The sequence below is a fragment of the Dama dama genome, chromosome 33, assembly GCF_033118175.1.
Source record: "Dama dama isolate Ldn47 chromosome 33, ASM3311817v1, whole genome shotgun sequence".
NCBI lineage: Eukaryota > Metazoa > Chordata > Mammalia > Artiodactyla > Cervidae > Dama > Dama dama.
This window is the reverse complement of record NC_083713.1, coordinates 49,239,719-49,264,037: the sequence shown is the minus strand read 5'-3', so window position 1 is coordinate 49,264,037 and position 24,319 is coordinate 49,239,719. Positions and strand designations below refer to the sequence as shown.

The 24,319-nt window shown below is 35.6% G+C and overlaps 1 protein-coding gene across 1 annotated transcript in view; it reads left to right on the top strand.

Annotated features, from left to right (window-relative positions):
* The window catches only part of EPC2 (enhancer of polycomb homolog 2), a 125,191-nt gene that overhangs the window by 93,127 nt on the left and 7,745 nt on the right, over positions 1-24,319 (top strand). Inside the window, exons 5-10 of the mRNA XM_061135669.1 lie at positions 5,573-5,721; positions 6,768-6,900; positions 9,012-9,203; positions 12,415-12,504; positions 16,081-16,226; positions 16,336-16,679. Coding sequence (XP_060991652.1) covers positions 5,573-5,721; positions 6,768-6,900; positions 9,012-9,203; positions 12,415-12,504; positions 16,081-16,226; positions 16,336-16,679 — 1,054 coding nt within the window. The remainder of the gene's footprint in view (positions 1-5,572; positions 5,722-6,767; positions 6,901-9,011; positions 9,204-12,414; positions 12,505-16,080; positions 16,227-16,335; positions 16,680-24,319) is intronic.

The window sequence follows — 24,319 nt, the reverse complement described above, 5'->3', positions numbered from 1 at the left end:
TTTTACTCTTAAATAAGTTAAATCACTATTTTCTAACCAGCATGTTTTGAGAATTGCTAGAAACAAGTTCCTGTGTTGAGGCATTTCTCCATTGTAATAACTAGGCCAGCATTTTCCTGACACTGTGATTCCTACCCTTCCTCTTACATGTTATTTTCATATTCACATCTAGCATGGTACATTTTCTTTTTCAATGGTCTTTTTATTTCTCCGTCTTTAGTTGTGGGACCAAAGACTATTCCCCTTCAAATATACTATTGTTTCTTGGAAATGTCTGAGTTTTAAAATGAGAAAATTGAGAAAGCAATCGAGAATGAGCACCTTAAGTGTTCCAGAGGTGGTCAGGCTTTGGGATATGCAAAAAATGAATACTAGTTAACAGAGGTTCTCTGGTTCCTTTCCTATTCCCACAAACTTGAAAACATTCCAGAGGGTATAGCTATATAAATAGCTGGTGCAAAGGCTAGAGTGAAGGACTTCTGAAATACTTGCTTAGAAGTCTAGAACTTAATTTTAATCATTAAACTAATGTTTAGTTTGTGAGTGCTAAAGTGCTTCAGGGCATCCTTAAGTGAGATGGTGTTATGGTGCCAGCATGTCTGAATGCACTGACTGGGAAGGCTTGAATCAGCATGTACATTGATGTGTTTAACCCACAGGTGAAACTGTTAACATCTGTGCCTTCCTTCTCGCCTCCTGTGTGGCCCAGGTGAAGCAAGATAGGCAGGAGAGCAAACTTCCAGGGTGGTGGTTCTAAGTCTGGCTGCACATAACAATCACTTATGAATTAGCCTTGGTTTACAAAGATCTATGGTTAACTATAAATTATAGCAGTTTGAGAACCTCTTCCCTAGAGATTTGGCAGTTGATCAAAACTGTAATATGTAACTGGAATAGGAAGATGGGAATTTGCTCTAAGCAGAGTTGGTTGTGGAGAAGGGTAAAGGGAATGAGTAAATTTGAATATAGGGAGTAGACAATCTTAAAAGCACAGAAAAGATGTCACTATGAACTTACAGATTTTAATATTGCTGCAGCTAGAAATAGATATAAATCTGGGCTTGTTTATGTACATAAATGTATTATAGGCTTATTTCCTAGCTCTGTTCACTTAGAGCATATAGAAGCAATTAGTGTTAAGTCACTCAGTCGTGCCCAGCTCTTTGCAACCCCATGGACTGTAGCCCATGAGAGTCCTCTCTCCATGGGATTTTCCAGGCAAGGATACTGGAGTGATTTGCCATTTCCTTCTTCATCAACCTAGTACCCTACATAAAGCTAAAATCATGACTGCCTGAGTTGGTCAGGTCATAAACCACAGTTCCTCCTCCCCTCCTGCTGCCCCACCACCATTTAGCCTTCTTTTGAAGTCAATATAAGAAGTGTTCTTCAAGCCAAGAGACAGAAATGTAGATGTTCTAAAACAGTGAGGAAACCTCTAGATCTGGTTTTGACAGAGATGAATAGTGAACAAGGCCCAAATTAAGCAAGACTCCAAAAATTCACAAAGAAGTTATCTGAAAGGGAAGAAGCTGCGTAGCTGGTATTTTGTTGTTGTTTAGTCACTAAGTTGTGTCTGACTCTTTGTGACCCACGGACTGGAACCCACCAGACTCCTCCATTTTGGGGATTTCCCATGTAGAAGCAACTAGAGTAGCATGTAAAAATACTGTTTTCCATTAAAGGAAACCAGGGCTCCTTAAAAAAAAAAGGTTGATTTCAGGTCTGATACTAGGAAAGCATAAAGGTAAACTTGGAACATTCTGCTTTGCCAGAATATAAAAATGTGATGAGAGCATGTTGGAGCAGTGTCAGACAGCCTCAGGAGCCATCTTAAATTAGGGGGACTCTGCTGATCACATCTGGGGGAGTTTGTGTGTCACACACAGTAAGGAGGGTAATGGATTATAACTCACAAGGTAACCCTTGCATCCATACTGATATAAATGAATAGATAGATGATAGATAAAAGAGAATGCTTTTCCTTATCATAGATTTCCAACTTAAAAATGTCAATGGAATGATGGTGTTCAAAAATCATCATCTGGCAACTACCATTGTTTCTGGCAAAAGTTAGAATTAACGGATGATAAACTGATGGGGGAAATTTGATTATATAAAGTCCCACAGTGTACTTTTTAATTAAAAACAGAAAAGAAAAATAGTCATTTGACTAGAGAAACCTGGCAAGCACCATCTTAATCGAGTGATCAAAGTTAACATCAGCAGTAATCTGACAAATAGGTATCATTTAGCTCTTGGTACGATGAGCAACTGGAGAAAGAAATGGCAACCCGCTCCAGTATTCTTGCCTGAAGAATCCCATTGACGGAGGAGCCTGGTAGGCTACAGTCCATGAGGTCACAAAGAATCGGACACGACTGAGTGACTCCACTTTCTTTCTTTCTTTATGATGAGCAAGGGACACAGTTTCACTTCTGTAATGGTCATACCAAAAGTTCACAACCTCAATTTAATTGTGGAAAAACATCAAAGAAACCCAAATTAACGAACATTCTACAAAAATAAATGGCTTCTACTCTTCAAAACTATCAAGGTCATGATCATGATAGAAAGACAGAGGAAGTATTCCAACTTATAGGAGATTAAAGAGACATGGACCATAAAGAAGGCTGAGCGCCAAAGAATTTATGCTTTTTAACTGTCGTGTTGGAGAAGACTCTTGAGAGACCCTTGGGCAGCAAGGAGGTCAAACCAGTCAATCCTAAAGGGATTCAACCCTGAATATTCATTGGAAGGACTGATGATGAAACTGAAGCTCCAGTATTTTGGCCATCTGATTTGAAGAGCCAACTCATTAGAAAAGACCCTAATGCTAGGAGAGATTGAAGGCAGAATGAGAAGGAGGTGACAGAGATGAGATGGTTAGATGGCATCACTGACTCAATGGACATGAGTTTGAGGAAACTGTACAAGATAGTGAAGGACAGGGGAGCCTGGTGTGCTACAGTCCATGGAGTCACAGAGTCACACATGACTGAGCAACTGAACAACCCCAAAAGAGACATGACAGCTAAATTCAATTTTAATCCTGAATCAGGTCCTGGACTGGGAAAGAATTTATTATTTATAATAAATTTTAATAATAAAAATTATTATTGTCCCACTAATGTCCTTTATAGCAACATTATATAAATATAGGAAATCTGTATATACTAACTTGTATTTCTTGCTGTGAAGGACATTAGTGGGTCGATTGGTGAAATATGAGGAGAGTCTATAAATTAGATAATAGTTTTTATATCAGTATTAATTTCCTGATTTTGATAATGTTACTGAGATTGTATAAGAGACTATCATTATTCTTAGAAAATATACATTAAAGTGTTTAGGGGATGAAGGCATTATATCTTCAACTTGAAAAATATTTTAAAATACTGTTGCTAATAAGTTATATATGTATGCATGTGTTTATATACATACATGTATGTGTGTCATAGTCCATTTGTGCTGTTGTAACAAAAATACATAGACTGAGTGGCTTAAACAATGAATATTTATTTCTCAGTTCTGGAAGTTGGGAAGTCCAAGATCCAGGTATTATCAGACTTGGTGTCTATTGAGGGCCCGCTTCTTGTTTCATAGATGGTCCTCTTGCTGTGTCCTCACATGGCAGAAGGGGCAAGAGAGTTCTCTGAGGTCTCCTTTTTATAAGGGCACTGATCCATTCATGAGTACTCCCAAAGCCCTCACCTCCAAATAAAAATCACATTGGATAGTTAGGATTTCAGCATAAGAATTTTCGGGTGATGCACATGTTCAGTCTGTAACAATGTGTATATACATCATAGAGATATATAAAGCAAATGTAACATATTAACCTTTGGGGAATCTGGATGAAGATAATATGGGGATTTTTTATACTATTTTTGTAGCTTTTTTGTAAATCTGAAATTATTTCACAATAAAAGGTAAAAATAGAAGAAAGGGCAGGAGTGGGGTTAAGAAAAATTAGGGAAGCTACTTATTTGGGCCTAAAGAGAGCAGAAAATGAATGAGTAAGAAGGGGCAGAAGTGCATAGTCCAAGAGAAACATTTAGTGAAGAGGAGGACAACTTTAAAATGTTCTGATGCACTTTTTGTTCAGCTGGTGTTATTTATCTTTTGAACTTGTATTTCTTTCATTCTTATTAGACTTTAAGCCTTTTGAGAATAGGGGACATGTGTAATACTTTTTACAGAGAGCAATACTGAAGTATTCAAGTACTTTGTACTTTAATATTTGCTCTTGGTTATGTTCATTTTTTTTTCAATCATAAGGTGCAACTGCTGCCTGGTTACAAAATATTTTGCTTAAAACTATGCTTTAGATTTTTGTCTTTTGTCACATATATTACTGAAGGGGGAAGGTGATATATTTCCCTTGGATAAGATTAAAGGGTGATTTATTATTCATAACATAGTATTTTTTTAATATTCAGTATGCAGCACCTTAATGAGATTTAGTTTAAGTAATGTTTTATAGGTGATGATTAATTTTCAAATACAAGAAACTATGCAAAAGAAAGAAGTAAAACTTTGTATCTTCCTCAAGTTTTATTTTCTCTTTTATAATCCTCCGATACGAAACCTGGCTTTCTTTGGGTTCAGATTTCTAATGTCATATTGCTTTATTAAGTAATGTATGGAAAGCTTGCTTAAATGCAGTCTGTCTGAATATATAGAATGAGGAGTGGTAGTGATCTGTTTTTAAACAGATAGTTCCACACCTAATAGAAAGTAAGAATTCTATGGCTATTTGATTGAGCAAAATATTTTTATTAACAGTAACTTTTATATGCAGTGATGCTGCTAATTATAACTGAGCCTTCTGTAGTTATTAGTTAGAACTTTTACCTGTGAGTTAGTTCAAGTTACTTTTGACACTTCAAAGTAAGAATTTATAATGAAATCCAGACCTTTTACTAGTAGATCTCTTTTCTACTCTGCAATGAGGTTTTACTACATTCAGCATGATAATTCCATTCCTTGAGATCCTTTATATTCTGTAATCTGTTTTATATCTGAGTTTTTAAAGTGAAGCTTTGCTTGTCATTGTGAATCTTTACATTGTAGTAAATTGAACTGTCCAGCCCACGATTAGAAGGCTAAATGGATGAATAGCAACTCAGTTTGGCTATTTTTAGATAACCTTGATTTGACAGAACTGTTTCTCACTGTCATTGAAAAAGACCTTGTAACAATAAGAAAAAATTACATTTTTTGATATAGTAGTTTTTGTTTCAGGCAGACTTTAAAAATTTTAGGTTAGAATTAGCCCATGTGTGTCATTCCGTCTTTTCAGCATCTGGGAACATTTTTTTCTGAATATTTATTGAGATATTTGTCTGTTTTTTGAGTTAAATAGTTTCTCTTGATGTAATTGCTGTTTACTTTTTTGTGTGTAATTTTTTTTTTGTAATTGCTGTTTAGATGTTTGTGTGGTTTTTTGTGTTTTTTTTTTTAGCATTTTGCTTTTATAGAATGAATTTGGGTCTGATAAGATTTTGATGAATGAAGCTGAAAATGTGGACAGTTGGATTCAATTCTTTAAACTTATTATTTTGAATAGAATCGAAAGAATGATGAAGCCTCTTATGAAAAGATGTTGAAACTGAGACGAGAATTTAGTAGAGCCATAACAATTTTGGAAATGATTAAGAGAAGAGAGAAAACAAAACGAGAATTATTGCACTTAACCTTAGAAGTTGTGGAAAAAAGGTAACATTGCTACTCTTACATACCAGTAATGCTTCAGTCAAATGAAAGGCAAAATGTAACCAAATTTCAACTTTATAACTATTGAAATTGATTATCTAACAATATCTCCATTTTTTGAAAATTGTGATTGCTAGTTTTTGCTTTTTGTTTTTAAACCATTAAGTTGCCAGTTTGGGTTGCAAATTTGGGAGATATTTTTGTGTATAGTATAGATCAGATCCTCTGTTACACTTAATTTCTTGTTGCACAATCATTTAATTGTATTTAGAAAAGAACTTGGAGATCATATTGTCCCATTCTCTGTATTAAAGTTTCTGTTAAACATAATTTGAGAGAAATAATTGTTTAATTGATTTTATTTTTTGATTAGTTAGGAAACACTTGTTTCAGTGCATTTTGAAAATGTATTCGCCAATGTAATAATCCTTTTCCTACATAATTAAATAGACTCTGCTAAACCTAACAAAATTTTGTTTGTTTTCCTGAGGTAAGCATTCTAAAACATCATTTCCCAGTGTTTGAAAATATGAAATATATGAAGATTCCATCTTCTGTGTATCTTAGAGATTAGGAGAGGGAGTTGTTTTGTTTTTCAGTTCAGTTCAGTCGCTCAGTCGTGTCCGACTCTTTGCGACCCCATGAACCACAGCACACCAGGCCTCCCTGTCCATCACCAACTCCCGGAGTTCACCCAAACCCATGTCCATTGAGTCGGTGATGCCATCAAACCATCTCATCCTCTGTCATTCCCTTCTCCTGCCCTCAGTCTTTCCCAGCATCAGGGTCTTTTCAAATGAGTCAGCTCTTCGCATCAGGTGGCCAAAGTGTTGGAGTTTCAGCTTCAGCGTCAGTCCTTGTTTTGTTTTTACTAAATCCCAAATATGAGCTTCCTTTGTTCCCATACGTTTTCTCTCTTAAGAATAATCCAATTAATTGTTGGCTCTGTTTGATTTGTTGTGTTCCAAGTAAATGATGTATCATTGGTTTTTTATTTCTATTTTATTTTTGAACTGTAACATTTTCTTACATATTATTTACTTTTCAAGATATCATTTAGGAGACTATGGTGGTGAAATCCTTAATGAAGTGAAGATCAATAGATCAGAAAAAGAATTATATGCCACTCCAGCAACTCTTCATAATGGAAATCATCACAAAGTCCAAGAATGTAAAACTAAGGTGAGTATCTTCTGGGGAGAAGCATGTATGATAATATTGACTGGACAGTTGGTTTCTGAAATTGTCTTACAATAGTTTGGTTACAAAGGAAGATTACTAACATGTTTGAGTTCCTACTTTTTGCACTTTGCTAGGATTTTTTACATGCATGTTGATTCGTTAATCCTTGCCCACATCCGTTTGAGGTAGATTTTTACCTCTGTGTGACTTTTAGATCATATAGTTATTAAGTGGCAGATTTAAGATTTTGAGTCTAGGTCTAACACCAAAAACCATGTGTTTTTTCAACTATGCTATCTTGCATCCCTACAGAATAATGGTAATTACAGCCTAGTTATTATCACTGCCGTAGCAAATCCTGCATATCTGTGATGGCAGGCATCAAAATTAAGCCTTTCTTCATTGAGACTATTCAAAGTTACTGTCCTCACTATTGCCATAACCAGCATTTATCAGTTGTTGTTTATCTTGACCTGAGAATGTCCTATAACTGCTAGAACTCAATTTTTTCCTAATAAAGAGACTAGTGATTAGTTTCTTAGACTGAAGATTTACATTTACTCATTATTCACTTGGTGTATAAAAGCATTCAGTCGAGAAATGCGGAAGTTAAAACCTTTGAAGAGCTTATATTTTTAAAAAGAAACAGGTTATTGGATGAGTTTTTAGACAGTAGAGCTCTACTGTGTAGCAGGATTTTAAAAATGGTTTAGGGTGTTTGTGGAAAATTCATCTTTTAAAAATGTGCACGATCCTCATTTTTCATGGGTTCTTTCTTAAAGGTCAAGGAAGAATGTGGAGTAGGGAGACACCTCCATTATTCAACTGTGTCAATTCAAACACCAAAGTTCTTTCTTATTAATCACAGGCATCTAGCCCACCTTCCCTTTAAATCACACTTCCTTTGCCATAAACCAGACAATAAATGTCATTTTGTACATTATTTTTAAAAATCCAGTTCTAAATCAGTGCTTTTCCTATGCATATTATTGTTAGGTATAGAATATGAAAATCTCAACCCCAAATTACTGCAGAATCAGCCTTTGTTATATATTGATTCTTAATCTTAGATCACCTCTAAGATTAAACACCCACACTATTTAAATACTAATTTTAGAAATATGATTGCATTTGACATAGTTAACTATATTTCCTTTGTCACACATCCTACTTTAAAATATAAGTAGTTTCTGAGAAGTTGGGGATTTCTTTTTGATGTCATAGCCATGCCCATTGTATGAAAGCATTTATATCTCAATAATTCAGTGTTTCAGCAACATTTTCATCATGTATAACATTTTTGACCCTAAAGTAGTTTTAATGAAAATCTGAGCTACTTGAAAAAATGTAAAACTTCCTAAGTATTTTTACACTTTGTTAACGCTTGTAATTTAATGCTTAGAACAGTGATTTTTAAACTTTTTAAAGTAGATTCTTATTTATTAAAAGGAATGCCAGTATGTTAAAACAGAAACAGCTGCTCTGTTGAGGATACAGCTGGGTTCTAGACTCCACCCATCAGTTAGTCTCTGCCAGATAGCGTCTTGCGTGCCACCAAAGAACTCTGGGGTACTTGAAGACAGTTTGATTATTGTTCAGCTGAGGTAGTAATTAATTCTAAAAAGTGAAGGTTTCTTCCCTAATTAATAAGCTTTTCTGTCTCAGAAAAGTTATTCCACGTGTAGATATTTTTAAAAATTGGAAATAAGCATAGAAATGAATTAATGAATTTATAATCTAATTCATTTTAAAAATAAAAGTAGTCAATTTTCATCATTAATCAGTAGATTTAAATAAAATCAAAATAGAATTTAAATACATTTTAAATGATGGATTGCATAATAGAGGAATTTAAAAAAATCACTAACATCTTAAAGTATTGATAACAATATAAAAAAGTAAATTTAAACGTCATAATTATTTTTCACTGTAATTTGTGAAAGCAAAGCACTTTTTAGCTTATCATCAATAGTTTCTGCATATTAAAATCAGAAAATAAAATCACCTCCTGGGTAAAAATGTATGTTTTTTCAAAGAGCAGTATAGTTTTTTATGATTTCTAAAATGATTTTCATTTCTTCCTTTTGGGGGAAAAATCATCATGTAAACAGCACCCGCATCACTTGTCTTTGAAAGAAGAGGCTTCTGATGTGGTTCGTCAAAAGAAGAAGTACCCAAAGAAGCCTAAAGCAGAGGCTGTGCTAACATCTCAGCAGCCCACTCCTGAGACCTTGCCTGTGATCAATAAGAGTGACCTTAAGCAATATGACTTTCACAGCTCAGAGGAAGATGAATTTCCACAGGTGCTTGTTTTAAAACTATTTTACAGACATTTTCTTCTAGTCTTTTATATTGCTCTATTTTAAAACATAATATCTTAGAGTTTTGATTCTTGCTTTCTTCACCTGATGTTACAACATAAACGTTTTCCACATTATTTATGTAGTTACTGAAATAGTATTTGCTTTCTGTTATTTTCTATCAGTTGAATATATTTTATTTCTATTGTGTAGCATTTAGGTGGTTTTAAGCTCTCCCTTTTATAAAAATGAGCATCTCTACCTCGTCCCTCCATATTTGAAATAGATGATTAAAAATGGAATTCCTGAGCTAAAGATTATAAATATTTTAAGACATTTAACACATAGTTGTAAACATTCACCAATAATAATTCCCATATTCCATCAGCATTGTATTTTACAACTTTTAATGAAAATTTTGCTAATTTATTTGACAATAACTATTTGACTCCAAAGAAGATTTAGAATTGGTTCAAATTTTAACTTGTGAAAATAATTCTTTGGTTATATTGTAGCAGTTTTATAGCAAATTTTAACAGTTTAAAAATCTAAGTTTTTGTTTCATATGTGCTGTCTTTTAAAACAAGACTTTTATATACTAAAGGATTGATTTAAAAAAATACCTTGTTTAGCACCTGGTGTAGCAGTGGCCTCCTTTTTCCTTCTTCATACAGTATAGGAGACCTAGAGAGAGCGCTATAACATGTGTTACACTATTTCAACATTGTGACTGACCTGCTAAAAAAAATTTTTTTTAAAACAACACGACAGATACATTTGGAAGCAAGACAGTTTATAAAACTCCTTGTTGTAGTAACTATTTAAAATCTAGAGTTTATATAAAATTTGTTTTCTTTGGCTTGATTATATTAGTTTTACTTTTTTGTAGATGATTTAGTTTTTCTAGCCCAGATAATATTTCAGCATTCATACACATTGTAACAGTGCACAAACTGTGTTTAGTATCCTCTTTAAAAGCACTTAAATGAACTCATTTATTAAAAGTTGTCAGATGGTCTTGCTCAAGGTTATGTGGCAGTCTGGATGAGAGAGGGCAGTTAAAAAAAATATTAAAAAAATAAGTAAAATTGCCAGAGGATTATGTTGTTAGACTCAGGCAGGGCTTTGAATAGTCATGGAACATGAATTAGATGACATTTTGAAGGAATGAGGGCACATATAGTAGGTCTTTTCAAGATAGAAAATGTAGGGAAGGGTCCAAGGCAGAGAAAACAGCATATTAGAAGGAATTGCTAGCAGTAAGTTTAAGTGAGGAGTGAGATGGTTAGATCAATACATGTATAAAAGCCAATAAAGTTTTGCTATACATTCCTAGCCTTTTAAGAATGATGCTAAGGGATACTGTGTCAAGTAGAAACTTTTCCTATATTGCTAGAATCAGTCTATGCAGTCTGATAGATGCACTCATACTAGACCTATATTCCTCATCTATTAAGGAATCTTCATCTCTGTTCTAAAGTCTTATATTTATTCATATAGTCCCCATTCCCACATGAAATTGCATTTTGAAACTTTTAGGTTTCTGAGTCCTTGTACTGTGTTCTTAACAACATTAATTTTTATAATGGTATCCCTGGTTGCTAAGTAAGCATGTACCTATAGTTGAACATTATTCAGTGAGGCAGCTGTTTAGAATGTGGCTCTTACAAAATCAGGATTTTATTGCTTAAAAGATAATTAAACTAATCATATGCTTCTTCTGTGTCCAATAAACAAGAATAAAGGAATAGGGAGCCTTAAAGAACATTTTAACCAGACTTCTCCAACTGATTTGAAACAGAGCAGAATACAAACCCAGTCTCTTCTCAGTCATGCTTCTGATTCTCCTAACATCAAGGCTGTCTTCCTGTATCTCAGACTAAATCCTGGAAACCCCTCCTTGGGTAATCCGAAGGAAGGGATGCAAAAAATTTCTGAGACTTTGTGACACTTCCTGTGTACATTCTGGAAGAGGTAGTTGCTTTGTAAAGGAACCAAACTGTAAAATTCACATTTGGGATTTCCTTTCAAATTTCAGGTTTGAGTTTGGTTCCCTGGGAAGAAGAATCAGCCCCAGCTTACTGTTTCTGTGTCTCCCCCATAGGGTTGGTTGGAGGTATATTGGAACCTCAAACAAATGCCTTTCTCCCCTGGATGATCCTGCTCAGTGGTAATTACCACGGTTTTGAAATAATGTGGAGAAAGCATTTTTCCTCTCAAAATAGGAAGAGAGGGATTTGTGAGGTTCAAAAGTTTGCAAGTAAATGTGGTTGAGCCAGCGTTGTCAGAAAAAGAGATGTACTCCAAAGTGAAATTGCGAGACAACTGAAACTTAAGTACCAAAACTTTTTTTTTTTTTTTTTAATTTTAACCATTATGGGTAGAAATTTATCGAAACCATATTATTTCCTGCCATATCAGAGTATATTTGTATTTCCCTTAATCTGTTTTCGATAACATAACGTTTGCTATAATGCACCAGTGCTGCCTTAGAGGTCCACTCAGATTAGGTAGGGGGATTTATTTGTCCTAGTCTCATTTGGTCCTATGCTTTTTAATGTGTGACAACTTTTTGAAAGTCTTTATTCTTTTGCTATCAGATGGTGAGATTAGTACTTCTAAACCAGTCTGCTTACCTTTTAGCAAGTCCTCTTTCCTCTTTTGATTTTCAGCTTCTGATCTGTTAAATTTTAAAAATGATTTTAAAAACACTTGGGGAAATAAGGGACTCCCCTTTCAGTGCAATGTAAGAACTTTTTGGCTTTGAGGGATGGGAGGTTATTCATAAGCTTTTTGTATCTTCCTAGTTTTAGGCTTTATTATAGAGAAATGAAGTTATTGTATAAAAGCATACCTGTCTGTAGATGAAACATAATTATTATTACAAAATATTCATGGCCACATACAGTATTTATAAAATGTATAAATGGGTTATGTAAAAACCATACTAATTATTTTCAAGCTTAAAGTGTTTATATACATGTTCAGAAACAGTTAAGCAATACCATGTGAACTTACCTGCAAGAACTTACCCATTAAAAATGATTATTAACCATACAAAATTTCTGCTAATCTTTAAATATTTTGGGAAATTCACTACCTACTGTATGTAATGTGGAGTGATTCACTGTGATCACATTCTGATTTAAGACCATTACAAAGATTGTTGACTTTTGGTAACTCCTAAATGGAATGCTTCATGCCTCTTTTGTAGGTACCGTCCCCAGCATCAGAACCCGAAGAAGAAAATGATCCTGATGGTCCCTGTGCTTTCAGGAGGCGGGCAGGATGCCAGTATTATGCTGTAAGAACTATATTTTTTGTGGTGTTTTGGGAACTGGAATTAGCAGATAACTCATGTCAAGATGACTTCAGTTGAATTCAGTTGCTCAGTCATGTCCAACTCCTTGCGACCCCCATGGTCTGCAGCACACAGTCCATCACCAATTCCAGGAGATTACTCAAACTCGTGTCCGTCACTGATGCCATCGAACCATCTCATTCTCTGTCGTCCACTTCTCATCCCGCCTTCAATCTTTCCCAGCATCAGGGTATTTTCAGAAGAGTCAGTTCTTCACATCAGGTGGCCTAATATTGGAGTTTCAGCCTCAGCATCAGTCCTTCAAGTGAATATTCAGGACTGATTTCCTCTAGCATGGACTGGTTGGATCTGCTTGAAGTTGAAGGGACTCTCAAGAGTCTTCTCCACACCAAAGTTCATCAATGCTTCGGCGCTCAACTTTCTTTATAGTCCAACTCTCACATCCATACATGACTACTGGAAAACCTATAGCTTTGACTAGATGGACCTTCATTGACAAAGTAATGTTTCTGCTTTTCAATATGCTATCTAAGTTGGTCATAGCTTGTGTCCCAAGGAGCAAGGGTTTTTTAATTTCATGACTGCAGTCACCATCTGCAGTGAGTTTGAAGCCCCTCAAAATAAAGCCTCTCACTTTTTCCATTTTTTCCCCCTTCTATTTGCCATGAAGTGGTGGGACCAGATGCCATGATCTTAGTTTTCTGAAAGTTGAGTTTTAAGCCAACTTCTTCACTCTCTTTCACTTTCAGCAAGAGGCTCTTTAATTCATCACTTTCTGCCATAAGGGTGGTGTCATGTGCATATCTGAGGTTATTGATATTTCTCCCGGCAGTCTTGATTCCAGCTTGTGCTTCATCAAGCCCAGAGTTTCTCATGATGTAATCTGCATATAAGTTAAATAAGCAGGGTGACAATATACAGCCTTGTCGTACTCCTTTCCCAGTGTGGAACCAGTCTGTTGTTCCATGTCCTGTTTTAACTGTTGTTTCTTGACCTGCATACAGATTTCTCAGCAAGAAGGTCAGGTGGTCTGGTATTCCCATCTCTTTTAAGAATTTTCAAAAAAAAAGAATTTTCCACAGCTTGTTGTGTTCCACACAGTCAAAGGCTTTGGCTTAGTCAATAAAGCAAAGGTAGATGTTTTTCTGGAACTCACTTGCCTTTTCTGATGACCCAATGGATGTTGGCATTTTTCTCTGGTTCCTCTACCTTTTCTAAATCCAGCTTGAACATCTGGATATTCACAGTTCATTTACTGTTGAAGCCTGGCTTGGAAAATTTTGAGCATTACTTTGCTAGCATGTGAAATAAGTGCAGTTGTGCTGTAGTTTGAACATTCTTTGGCATTGCCTTTTTTTAGGATTAGAATGAAAACTGACCTTTTCCAGTCCTGTGGTCACTGCCGAGTTTTCTAAATTTTCTGGCACATTAAGTGCAGCACTTTCACAGCATCATCTTTTAGGATTTGAAATATCTCACCTGGAATTCCATCACCTCCACTAGCTTTGTTTGTAGTGATGCTTCCCTAAGGCCCACTTGACTTCGCATTCCAGGATGTCTGGCTCTAGGTGAGGGATCACACCATCATGGTTATCTGGGTCATTAAGATCTTTTTTGTGCATTTCTGTGTATTCTTGCCACCTCTTCTTAATATCTTCTGCTTCTGTCAGGTCCATACCATTTCTGTCCTTTATGGTGCCCATCTTTGCATGAAATGTTCCCTTGGTATCTCTAACTTTCTTGAAGAGATCTCCAGTCTTTCCCATTTTATTGTTTTTCTCTATTTCTTTGCATTGATCATTGAGGAAGTCTTTCTTATCTCTCCTTACTATCCTTTGGAACTCTGCATTCAGATGGGTATATCTTTCCTTTTCTCCTTTGCCTTTAGCTTTCTTTTTTTCTCGGCTATTTGTAAGGCCTCCTCAGACAACCGTTTTGCCTTTCTGCATTTCTTTTTCTTAGGGATGGTCTTGATCACTGCCTCCTGTACAGTGGCACGAACCTGCGTCTGTAGTTCTTCAGGCACTCTGTCTATCAGATCTAATCCCTTGAATCTATTTGTCACTTCCAATGTATAATTGTAAGGGATTTGATTTATGTCATACATGACTGGCCTAGTGGTTTTCCCTACTTTCTTCAATTTAAGTCTGAATTTTGCAATAAGGAGTTCATGATCTGAGCCACAGTCAGCTCCTGGTATTACTTTGCCAACAAAGGTCCATCTAGTCAAAGCTACGGTTTTTCCAATAGCCATGTATAGATGTGAGAGTTGGACTATAAAGAAAGCTGAGCACTGAAGCAGTGATGCTTTTGAACTTTCATGTGGAGAAGACTCTTGAGAGTCCCTTGAACTTCAAGAAGATCCAACCAGTCCATGCTAAAGGAAATCAGTCCTGAATATTCATTGGAAGGACTGATGCTGAGGCTGAAATTCCAATACTTTAGCCACCTGATGTGAAGAATTGACTCATTGGAAAAGACCCTGATGCTGGGAAAGATTGAAGGTGGGAGGAGAAGGGAACATCAGAGGACAAGCTGGTTGGATGGTATCACTGACTTGATGGACACGAGTTTGAGCAGGCTTTGGGAGTTGGTGATTGACAGAGAAGCCTGCTGTGCTGCAGTCCATGGGGTCGCAAAGAGTCGGACACAACTGAGCAACTCAATTGAACTGAACTGAGGAAATGGAAAGCTAAGAAATGCACTGTATGTCATTAAAAATAAAGAGAGGCAGTATGAATTTAATCTGTGCTTGCTTGCTTTTTTTTTTCCTTTCTTAAATTATGAAAGTATGATAACACATTTATAGATAACACAAATTATAACGTGGAAAATACAGAACAAAGTTGCATATAGCTTCAACATTTATTATAATTCTTTTGTTAAGTAGATAAATTAAGATTTTTAGTTGAATTTCAATACTGAACTCTCAAAAATTAATGGAATGAATATACAGAAAAGTAGAAGCATATTGTAGACCTGAAAAGCACCATGCACCAATTCAACATAATTGAGATTTATACAGTTTTCACACAACAGTAGGATACAAATTCTATTCAGGTTTTCATTGACTACAAACTGGGTGACACTAGAACATACTTAGGTACCTAATATAAGGTCACGCATGCTTTCTTGAAGTGCAATTTTTGAAAATCTTATTGAAATCCCTGTAATATATCTCAGTAGCAAGTTTATAAGTTACTAAATTCATTATCTCTAGAGTCGCTGAGAGTTGGACACTACTGAGCAACTGAACAGCAACTCCTACATAAATGTTAAAAGCCACATTGTTCTTTAACGATATATTTCTTTTAAAATATAATATATCTTAAATGTATTGATAGTCATAAAAATTTAAGTTATTTTGATGAGTGAACTTCTGTATCAGTTTTATAGAATTTTACCTGGTTAACATTTAAATCCCAGTTTTAAAGTTTTATATCTAAATTTTAATTCTTCTGCTAATACTGTAGTTACTTTATTTTTATCATGATTTAACTTTTCTTCATTTCAGAATTATTCTATGAGTTTTAATTTTTTTTTTTCCTTTCTGTGCAGCCTCGTTTGGACCAAACTAACCGTTCATTTGGAAATTCAGAATTGGCAGATTTGGATAAGTTAAGATACAGGCATTGTCTTACAACACTCACAGTCCCAAGACGATGTATAGGATTTGCAAGAAGGCGAATTGGCAGAGGTGGAAGGTAAACTGTTCATTTTGACGTGCTGTTTGTTTCCAAGATAGAAGGTACGGTATCAAGAAAATGTTTTTAAGTTCTTCTAGGTAATATTTGGCTTTGTATTGCTTTTCAGGGTCATAATGGACCGGATAGCCACAGAACATGACCCAGTCCTGAAACAGATAGACCCTGAAATGCTGAATGGTTTTTCAAGCGCTTCCCAAACTATAGACTTTTCTTCTAATTTCTCTCGGACCAATGCTTCCAATAAACATTGTGAAAATAGACTGTCCCTTTCTGAAATATTAAGCAATATCAGATCATGTCGACTACAGTGTTTCCAGCCAAGGCTACTAAATTTACAGGACAGTGATAGTGAAGAATGTACCTCAAGAAAACCAGGGCAGACTGTGAACAATAAAAGAGTTTCTGCAGCATCTGTAGCTTTATTGAACACCAGCAAGAATGGCATATCAGGTAAGTTGCTGCTTGTTAAAAGTATATCCTGTTCTCTTCTTAATTTTTCATTATCCACTAAATAGACTTTCATGATGAATTTTGAAGGTTTATTTTCATGATACTACTGAGGAAAGGAATTTTAGCTTAACCTACGTTTTTTTTTCCCAGTGTAAGAAACTAAACTCTATTATTGTGGTTTGCATTTTAACCAAAAGTTCCTAACTAGTACCTGTAAAACCACTCACTTTGAATGTGCCTGGTATGGTGAGTGTGTAGGGAGAATGTGTAGAGAATTATCTCTGGGCAGAGTGATTATTAGCTGCTATCAGATCATCATAGCACAAAAGTGTTTTTGTTATAGAAAGCTTAACACACTAACCTGACAGGCTCCTCTCTCCATGGAATTCTCCAGGCAAGAATACTGGAGTGGGTTACCATTCCCTTCTCCAGGGGATCTTCTCGACCCAGGGATCAAACCCAGGTCTCACGCATTGTAAGCAGATTCTTTACCCTCTGAGCCACCAGGGAAGCCTCTTTCCCTTTCACTTTCACTTATTGTATTAACTTTGCTTGAATGTAAGCATTGCCCCTCAGAAATGCCATTAAAAAGCTTTCTTTCTGAAAAATGTAGTTTTGGTCTAATAATATACCTCTCTAATTGAGATCAAGAAGTATTTTCCATTTTAAGAGACATTGTGCTAAAATTAATATACCTCGGCATTGTAAATAATGTGTAACATCTACAGACTCTTAAGATGTAATTTTGATTTGTTTTCTTCTGTGGATAGTCTTCTCTTTATCACATATATATAAGTGTATAATTTGTAAATGTCTTTATAATGTATAAATTGCAAAAAATGCATGGTACTTGACTTAAACTGTTGATATCCTTTCTTTCTGTAAAATATATTTATTTCTAAATTATTTCCTGGACAGTGTATTTTAGTATATAAAATTGATATGTTACACTTCTTCAAAGTGATTTTAAATCATTTTAAGTTGAAATTTTGTCTCAATAGTGTTCAGTCCTTTTTAATTACTGAGCTGTTTATTTTCAAACTTTACTTAGACATTTGTCTATTTAAAGGTTGTTACGGAAAATTGGATTTGTTTGAATGATTGGAAGTTGGCATATCATTTCTCCAAATTAATTGGTTAATTTTCTCCCAAACGAATTTAGGTAAGGAAAATGGTATCCCATTATATAAAGTTCATGAGTCTGTGAAATTTATTGACCTTTTGAAGCTGAAATGGATTAATACCTAATATGACTTTAGACAGCAGGTTTCGTAGAAGTGAGAAAATAGTAAGAGCCAGACATCCTGGAATGTGAAGTCAAGTGGGCCTTAGGAAGCATCACTACGAACAAAACTAGTGGAGGTGATGGAATTCCAGGTGAGATATTTCAAATCCTAAAGATGATGCTGTGAAAGTGCTGCACTCAATATGTCAGCAAATATGGAAAACTCAGCAGTGACCACAGGACTGGAAAAGGTCAATTTTCATTCCAATCCCAAAGCAAGGCAATGCCAAAGAATGTTCAAACTACCTCACAATTGCCCTCATCTCACACACTAATAAAGTAATGCTCAAAATTCTCCAGGCCAGTTCAACAATACATGAACTGTGAACTTCCAGATGTTCAAGCTGGTTTTAGAAAAGGCAGAGGAACCAGAGATCAAATTGCCAACATCGGCTGCATCATCGAAAAGGCAAGAGAGTTCCAGAAAAACATCTATTTCTGCGTTATTGACTACACCAAAGCCTTTGACTCTGTGGATCACAATAAAATGTGGAAAATTCTGAAAGAGATGGGAATACCAGACCACCTGACCTGCCTCTTGAGAAATCTGTATGCAGGTCAGGAAGCAACAGTTACAACTGGACATGGAACAACAGACTGGTTCCAAATCGGGAAAGGAGTACATCAAGGCTGTATATTGTCACCCTGCTTATTTAACTTATATGCAGAGTACATCATGAGAAACACTGGGCTGGATGAAGGCACAAGCTGGAATCAAGATTGCTGGGAAAAATATCAATAACCTCAGATATGCAGATGACACCACCCTTATGGCAGAAAGTAAAGAACTAAAGAGCCTCTTGATGAAAGTGAAAGAGGAGAGTAAAAAAGTTGGCTTAAAGCTCAACATTATGAAAACTTAAGATCATGGCATCCGGTCCCATCATTTCATGGCAAATAGAAGCGGAAAGAGTGGAAACCGGCAGACTTTATTTTGGGGGGCTCCAAAATCACTGCCGATGGTGATTGCAGCCATGGAATTAAAAGACACTTACTCCTTGGAAGGAAAATTATGACCAACCTAGACAGCATGTTAAAAAGCAGAGACATTCCTTTGCCAACAAAGGTCCATCTAGTCAAGGCTATGGTTTTTCCAGTAGTCACGTATGGATGTGAGAGTTGGCTATCAAGAAAACTGAGCACTGAAGAATTGATCCTTTTGAACTGTGGTATTGGAGAAGACTCTTGAGAGTCCCTTGGACTGCAAGGAGATCCAACCAGTCCATCCTAAAGGAGATCAGTCCTGGGTGTTCGTTGGAAGGACTGATGTTGAAGCTGAAAACTCCAATACTTTGGCCACCTGATGCAAAGAACTGACTCATCTGAAAAGACCCTGATGCTGGGAAAGATTGAAGGTGGGAGGAGAAGGGGATGACAGAGGATGAGATGGTTGGATGGCATCACTGACTCAATGGACATGAGTTTGGGTAAACTCCAGATTTTGGTGATGGACAGGGAGGCCTGGCATGCTGCAGTCATGGGGTTGCAAAGAGTCAGACACGACTGAGCGACTGAACTGAACTGACGAATATTAGGTCACATCCTTTTTTCAGCCAACTCTAAGACATTATTCAAATTATATAACTGAAACTCCTGTACCAAAAGTTACTCACAGTAATTTTGCCAAAAAGAGAGTTTAAAAACATATCAACCATAAGCATTTATAACTAGATTTGACCATAGTTTGAATTTTTTCTCTACTAATGAATACCATAACAAAAGATTGATTTTAAATGTTCCTTCTCAACTTGAATATGGCCACACACTTGCAGCTTTCTACTGTACTTTCCTGAAACACTTCCGATCTATTTGACCTGACTCTTCCAGAAAATGTATGTTTCTCGTTACTATATCATCACTACTCTGCATGTATGGATTCAGAATATAATCAGTCTGTACAGTCAGCTCTAGAATTTTATGACACTACCATGTATCAGCGTAAAGTAAGCATTTGAAATATTATTTTAGGCTTGCATACACTTCTCAGGGAATTTAAATCACATATATGTGATGCTGTTATCATAGATAATAAAATTATTTCTATTTTCTTCATCAGAAAAAAATAGTGGTTTTGGTCTATGCCATTTTTCCTTTCTTATGTTTATGTTTGTTATGTAACGGTACTGTGTCTCAACTTAGTACCATTCCATTATTTGTTATTAAAGAATTTTGTTCATGTTTTCTCTCTGCTAACTATAACCCTCTAAGTTCATTGAAGTCACAAGGTGGTTTGTTTTTAACAAATTTCTTTTGTTTCAAAATATTAGGCACGGTATATAAATTCATAATGAAACATATTTTTAACACCAGTTTTGTGAACAACTGAAAAGCTGTAGCAGTTATTTGTTTGTTTGGGCCACCTCTACGGGGCCTGCGGGATCTTAGTTTCTCAACCAGGAATCAAACCTGGGCTCACGGCAGTGAAAGTGTAGAATCCTAGCTATTGGACCACTAGGGAATTTGCCCATGGCAGTTTTTAAGTACGCCCCTTACCAGTTATATTCATTACATAGTTTTTCCGTTCCGTTCTGGATAGATCATTTAAATTGGATTCAGTTACAGTTCAGTAAATATGGATAGAAATTCCTTTTCTACCTAAAAAGAATTTAAGGAATTTCTTAAAAGTTACATTTTTATATTTGATGTGCTTAGTCAGTCATGTCTGACTCTTTGTGACCCCATGAACAGTAGCCCACCAGGCTCCTCTGTCCATGGGATTCTCCAGGCAAGAATACTGGAGTGGGTTGCCATTTCCTTCTCCATTATATTTGATGGACATATGCAAAAGAATTGAGTCCTCATACATTTGGTTTCTCTTAATCGGTGTGTCTGTAACACTTGTGCTTTCTGCTTGTTAGTGGACTTGGTCAGGAGAACGTGCGTGTCTTTAAGAGTAACAGGACTGATAGAGAACCATGTTTTTGCTTGGCAGAGAGTATCAAGTACTGAATTTTCTGTTCCACAGCTGGGAAATTCACAGCAAATAAAGGGTTTGGTCAGAAATAGAAACCTGATACACCTGACACTTGTAGTATTTATTTGTATCACAAGTTCTTAGTTCTTAAACAACAACCTTGAACTTGAGAGCCATTTACAGAAAATTTTCTTACTTTTATGTTGTTAATAACCCAGTTAATGTTTTTCAAGTCATAGTTGCTGTGTCCTGAATGTATTCTAATTATTATTTTCGGTACCATACTAAATGGACTTAAAGGGAAACAAATAGAATTGTGTGTCCTAGGTACTAGTAAGAACTAAAACTGAAGACTTCATTTAGTTAATTATTAAATAAAAGTATGTTATCTTAATTGAAAGCCTATTCTCAAAGAATAGGAAAGGAAAGATAGATGTGCTAAATAAAGGAAGTGGATAACCAAGGAAAATTATTTTTAATACATAATTATTTAGGATCTAACATATGCAAGCCACTATGTTAAGTGTTTGGAAGTTGCAGAATTTTAGGAGACAATAATCCTTACCTTCAGGGAGCTTATAACAAGCAAATATTATATTATTTAAATAAATAGATGATAAAGTTTTCAGTCATTTGAAACTGCAGTATTTATTCTTTTGAGATACTATTCTTAAATCCCAACCTTAAGAAAATATATTTCACATCTAAAAGTAGCATTGCTTGTTCAGACTTGAAGGGCAGTTTATGTTTAATCTTGGGCTAGGCTAGTGCATGGTTGCAGTGTCTTCCCAATCTTTCTGAAAATGGTATAAAATGTTTGCAAGCATCAGTTTTTTAAAAAGGAAAACTATGTTTTAACACTCGCTGAGGTACTCACAAGGACTTATTTTTTAAGTTAAAGTCACTTCCATAGGTGAGAAATGGATTTAGACTTCAGGAGTTTGAAAGATTTTAGTTTGACTGCTAAAGGAAATCATACTGAACTAACTATTTAGCTTGGGTTTCAGAAGTTTAAATGGATCTTTAGTCTGCTTCATCTTCACATTTCATTTGTTCCTCATTCCCCACCCCTTTCACCCTCTCACTTCCTGTCTCACCTCTCCTCTTCACCCTGGTTAGTATCCCCACAGTTTTGCAGTTTTCTCATTAGTTACATTAGAGGATGTGAATAGTCCTGGATTATATTGTTGGCTTTTGTAGATCAGAAGATTTGTCCTTAGAGTAGGTCCAGTGGTTTTTTGTCACCTTTACCTGGTTGCTTGCTATTACCTAGAAGGATTAAAATAGGATCTCCTCCTCCTCCTCCATGTAACCCCAGATCCAGCTTTTAAAACAAACAGACATTGCATATAATCAGCATTGCTTCAACAAGGTATGTATTAAAATGTATTATAACAGACCTACCTGGTAGATGATGAAGTGCCAAATAATCATTTTGACTTTTAGATTATTTTTACTATCACATTAGATGTTCTTCATTAAGCTGCAAAAACTTGGTCTAGGCTAGTATTTTAAAATATTCATAGCTTCCCAAGAATCACTTTATCGTAATTTTAGAAGAACACTGCATTAAAAGTTAAAAGGTTATTTTTTCAAAGGTAGCAGATACAAGCACAAAAATCATGTGTTTATACTCGGTTGTGGGGTGGTCATCTAGAAAATCCAGAATGTATTTCTATTCAGTGTTTCTTTTTATTAGTTCATCAATGAAACAACAGTGAAAAGTTGACAAATACTTGTAAAGATTTCACACATACTCAAGAATGTTTTCTCTGGGCCCAAGTTCAAAAAGCAGTGATGTAAAGCTTTATCGATATACCAGTGTAAAATCTAGTGGAGATACCTAGAGTATGGTTGTGTTGGATCACTGTCAGATTATGAGAGGGAAAGGTGATAAGGGATCAGGCTAGCAGAGCACCTTGTAGGAACCACATGACTGAAAGATAAAGAACAAAATGAGGGATGCCTGCAATTTTTGAAAACAGAATCAACATTCTAAGGGTGGTGACAAATATTCTGTGGAAAGCTACATGGATTCATCTGAGGAATGAAAGCAGACTGATAAACCCAAGGCAGGTAGAAAGACAGCCAGAAAGGTTAGAGGCTTTAGTAAAAAACAGACTGTCAGTTATGTGCTCAAAATATTTAGAAATGCAAGTGTGTTACTAAAGTACAGAATGACAATTTGCATATGTAAAAGGGGAAATTCTGTAATATGTTACCCAGGGAGATTTGCAAAACCTCTTAGGGAAGGGAACATTTCCTGCCTTTTGCCTTCATAAAACAATCAGATTGTAGTTACTTTTTAAAATTTTTTATTTATTTTTAATTGAAGGCTAATTGCTTTACAGTATTGCATTGGTTTCTGCCAAACATCAACATGGATCAGTCATAGGTTTACCCGTGTTCCTTCCCACTTGAACATCCCTCCCACCTGCCTCCCCATCTCACCCTTCTAGGTTGTTACTGAGCCCTGGTTTGAGTTCCCTGAGTCATACAACAAATGCCCACTGGCTGTCAATTTTACATATGATAGTATATGTTTCCGTGTTACTCTCTGCATACCTCCCATCCTCTCCTTCCCCTGCCAGCTGTGTCCATGAGTCTGTTCTCAGTGTCTCTGTCTCCACTGCTGCTCTGAAAATAGGTTCATCAGTACCATCTTTGTAGATTCCATATATATGTTTTAGTATACGATAATTGTTTTTCTCTTTCTGACTTACTTCACTCTGTATAATAGGCTCTAGGTTCATCCACCTCATTAGGACTGACTCAAATGTGTTCCTTTTTATGGCTGAGTAATATTCCATTGTATATATGTACCACAGCTTTTTTATCCATTTATCTGTTGATGGACATCTAAGTTGCTTCCATGTCCTAGCTATTATAAATAGAGCTGCAATGAACATTGGGTTACATGTGTCTTTCCTCAGGGTATATACCTTGTAATGGGATTGCTGGGTGATATGGTGGTTTTTTTTTTTTTTTTTTGATATGGTGGTTTTATTCCTAGTTTTTTAAAGAAATCTCTGTACTGTTTTGCATAGTAACTGTATCAATTTACAGATTGTCAGTTACTTTTAAACTGACAGGACTTGGACATGTTGGATAGGGTAAATTTATGACCAGCATGAAATTTACTTTTAAGCTAGCAACTTTTGATCGCAACTAGTAGAAAGAACTTGACTTGACCCTAAGCAAGAGAAACAGATGTGGTTTCTTTTTTCATAGATTCCCACTTCTTTATGTCACTACCACCATTCCAAACTTTGGCCCCCATCCTATGTCTCATTCCTAAAGAGATATTTTCACACTATAAGTGTGACATTTTCCTGGTGTATTTTAATACTTATCTCTTGATAACTCAAAGTCACTACAAGAAATAAATTTCTTATGGAAATATTTCGGTAACTTATGAAAGGAAAAATAATCAGTGGAGAA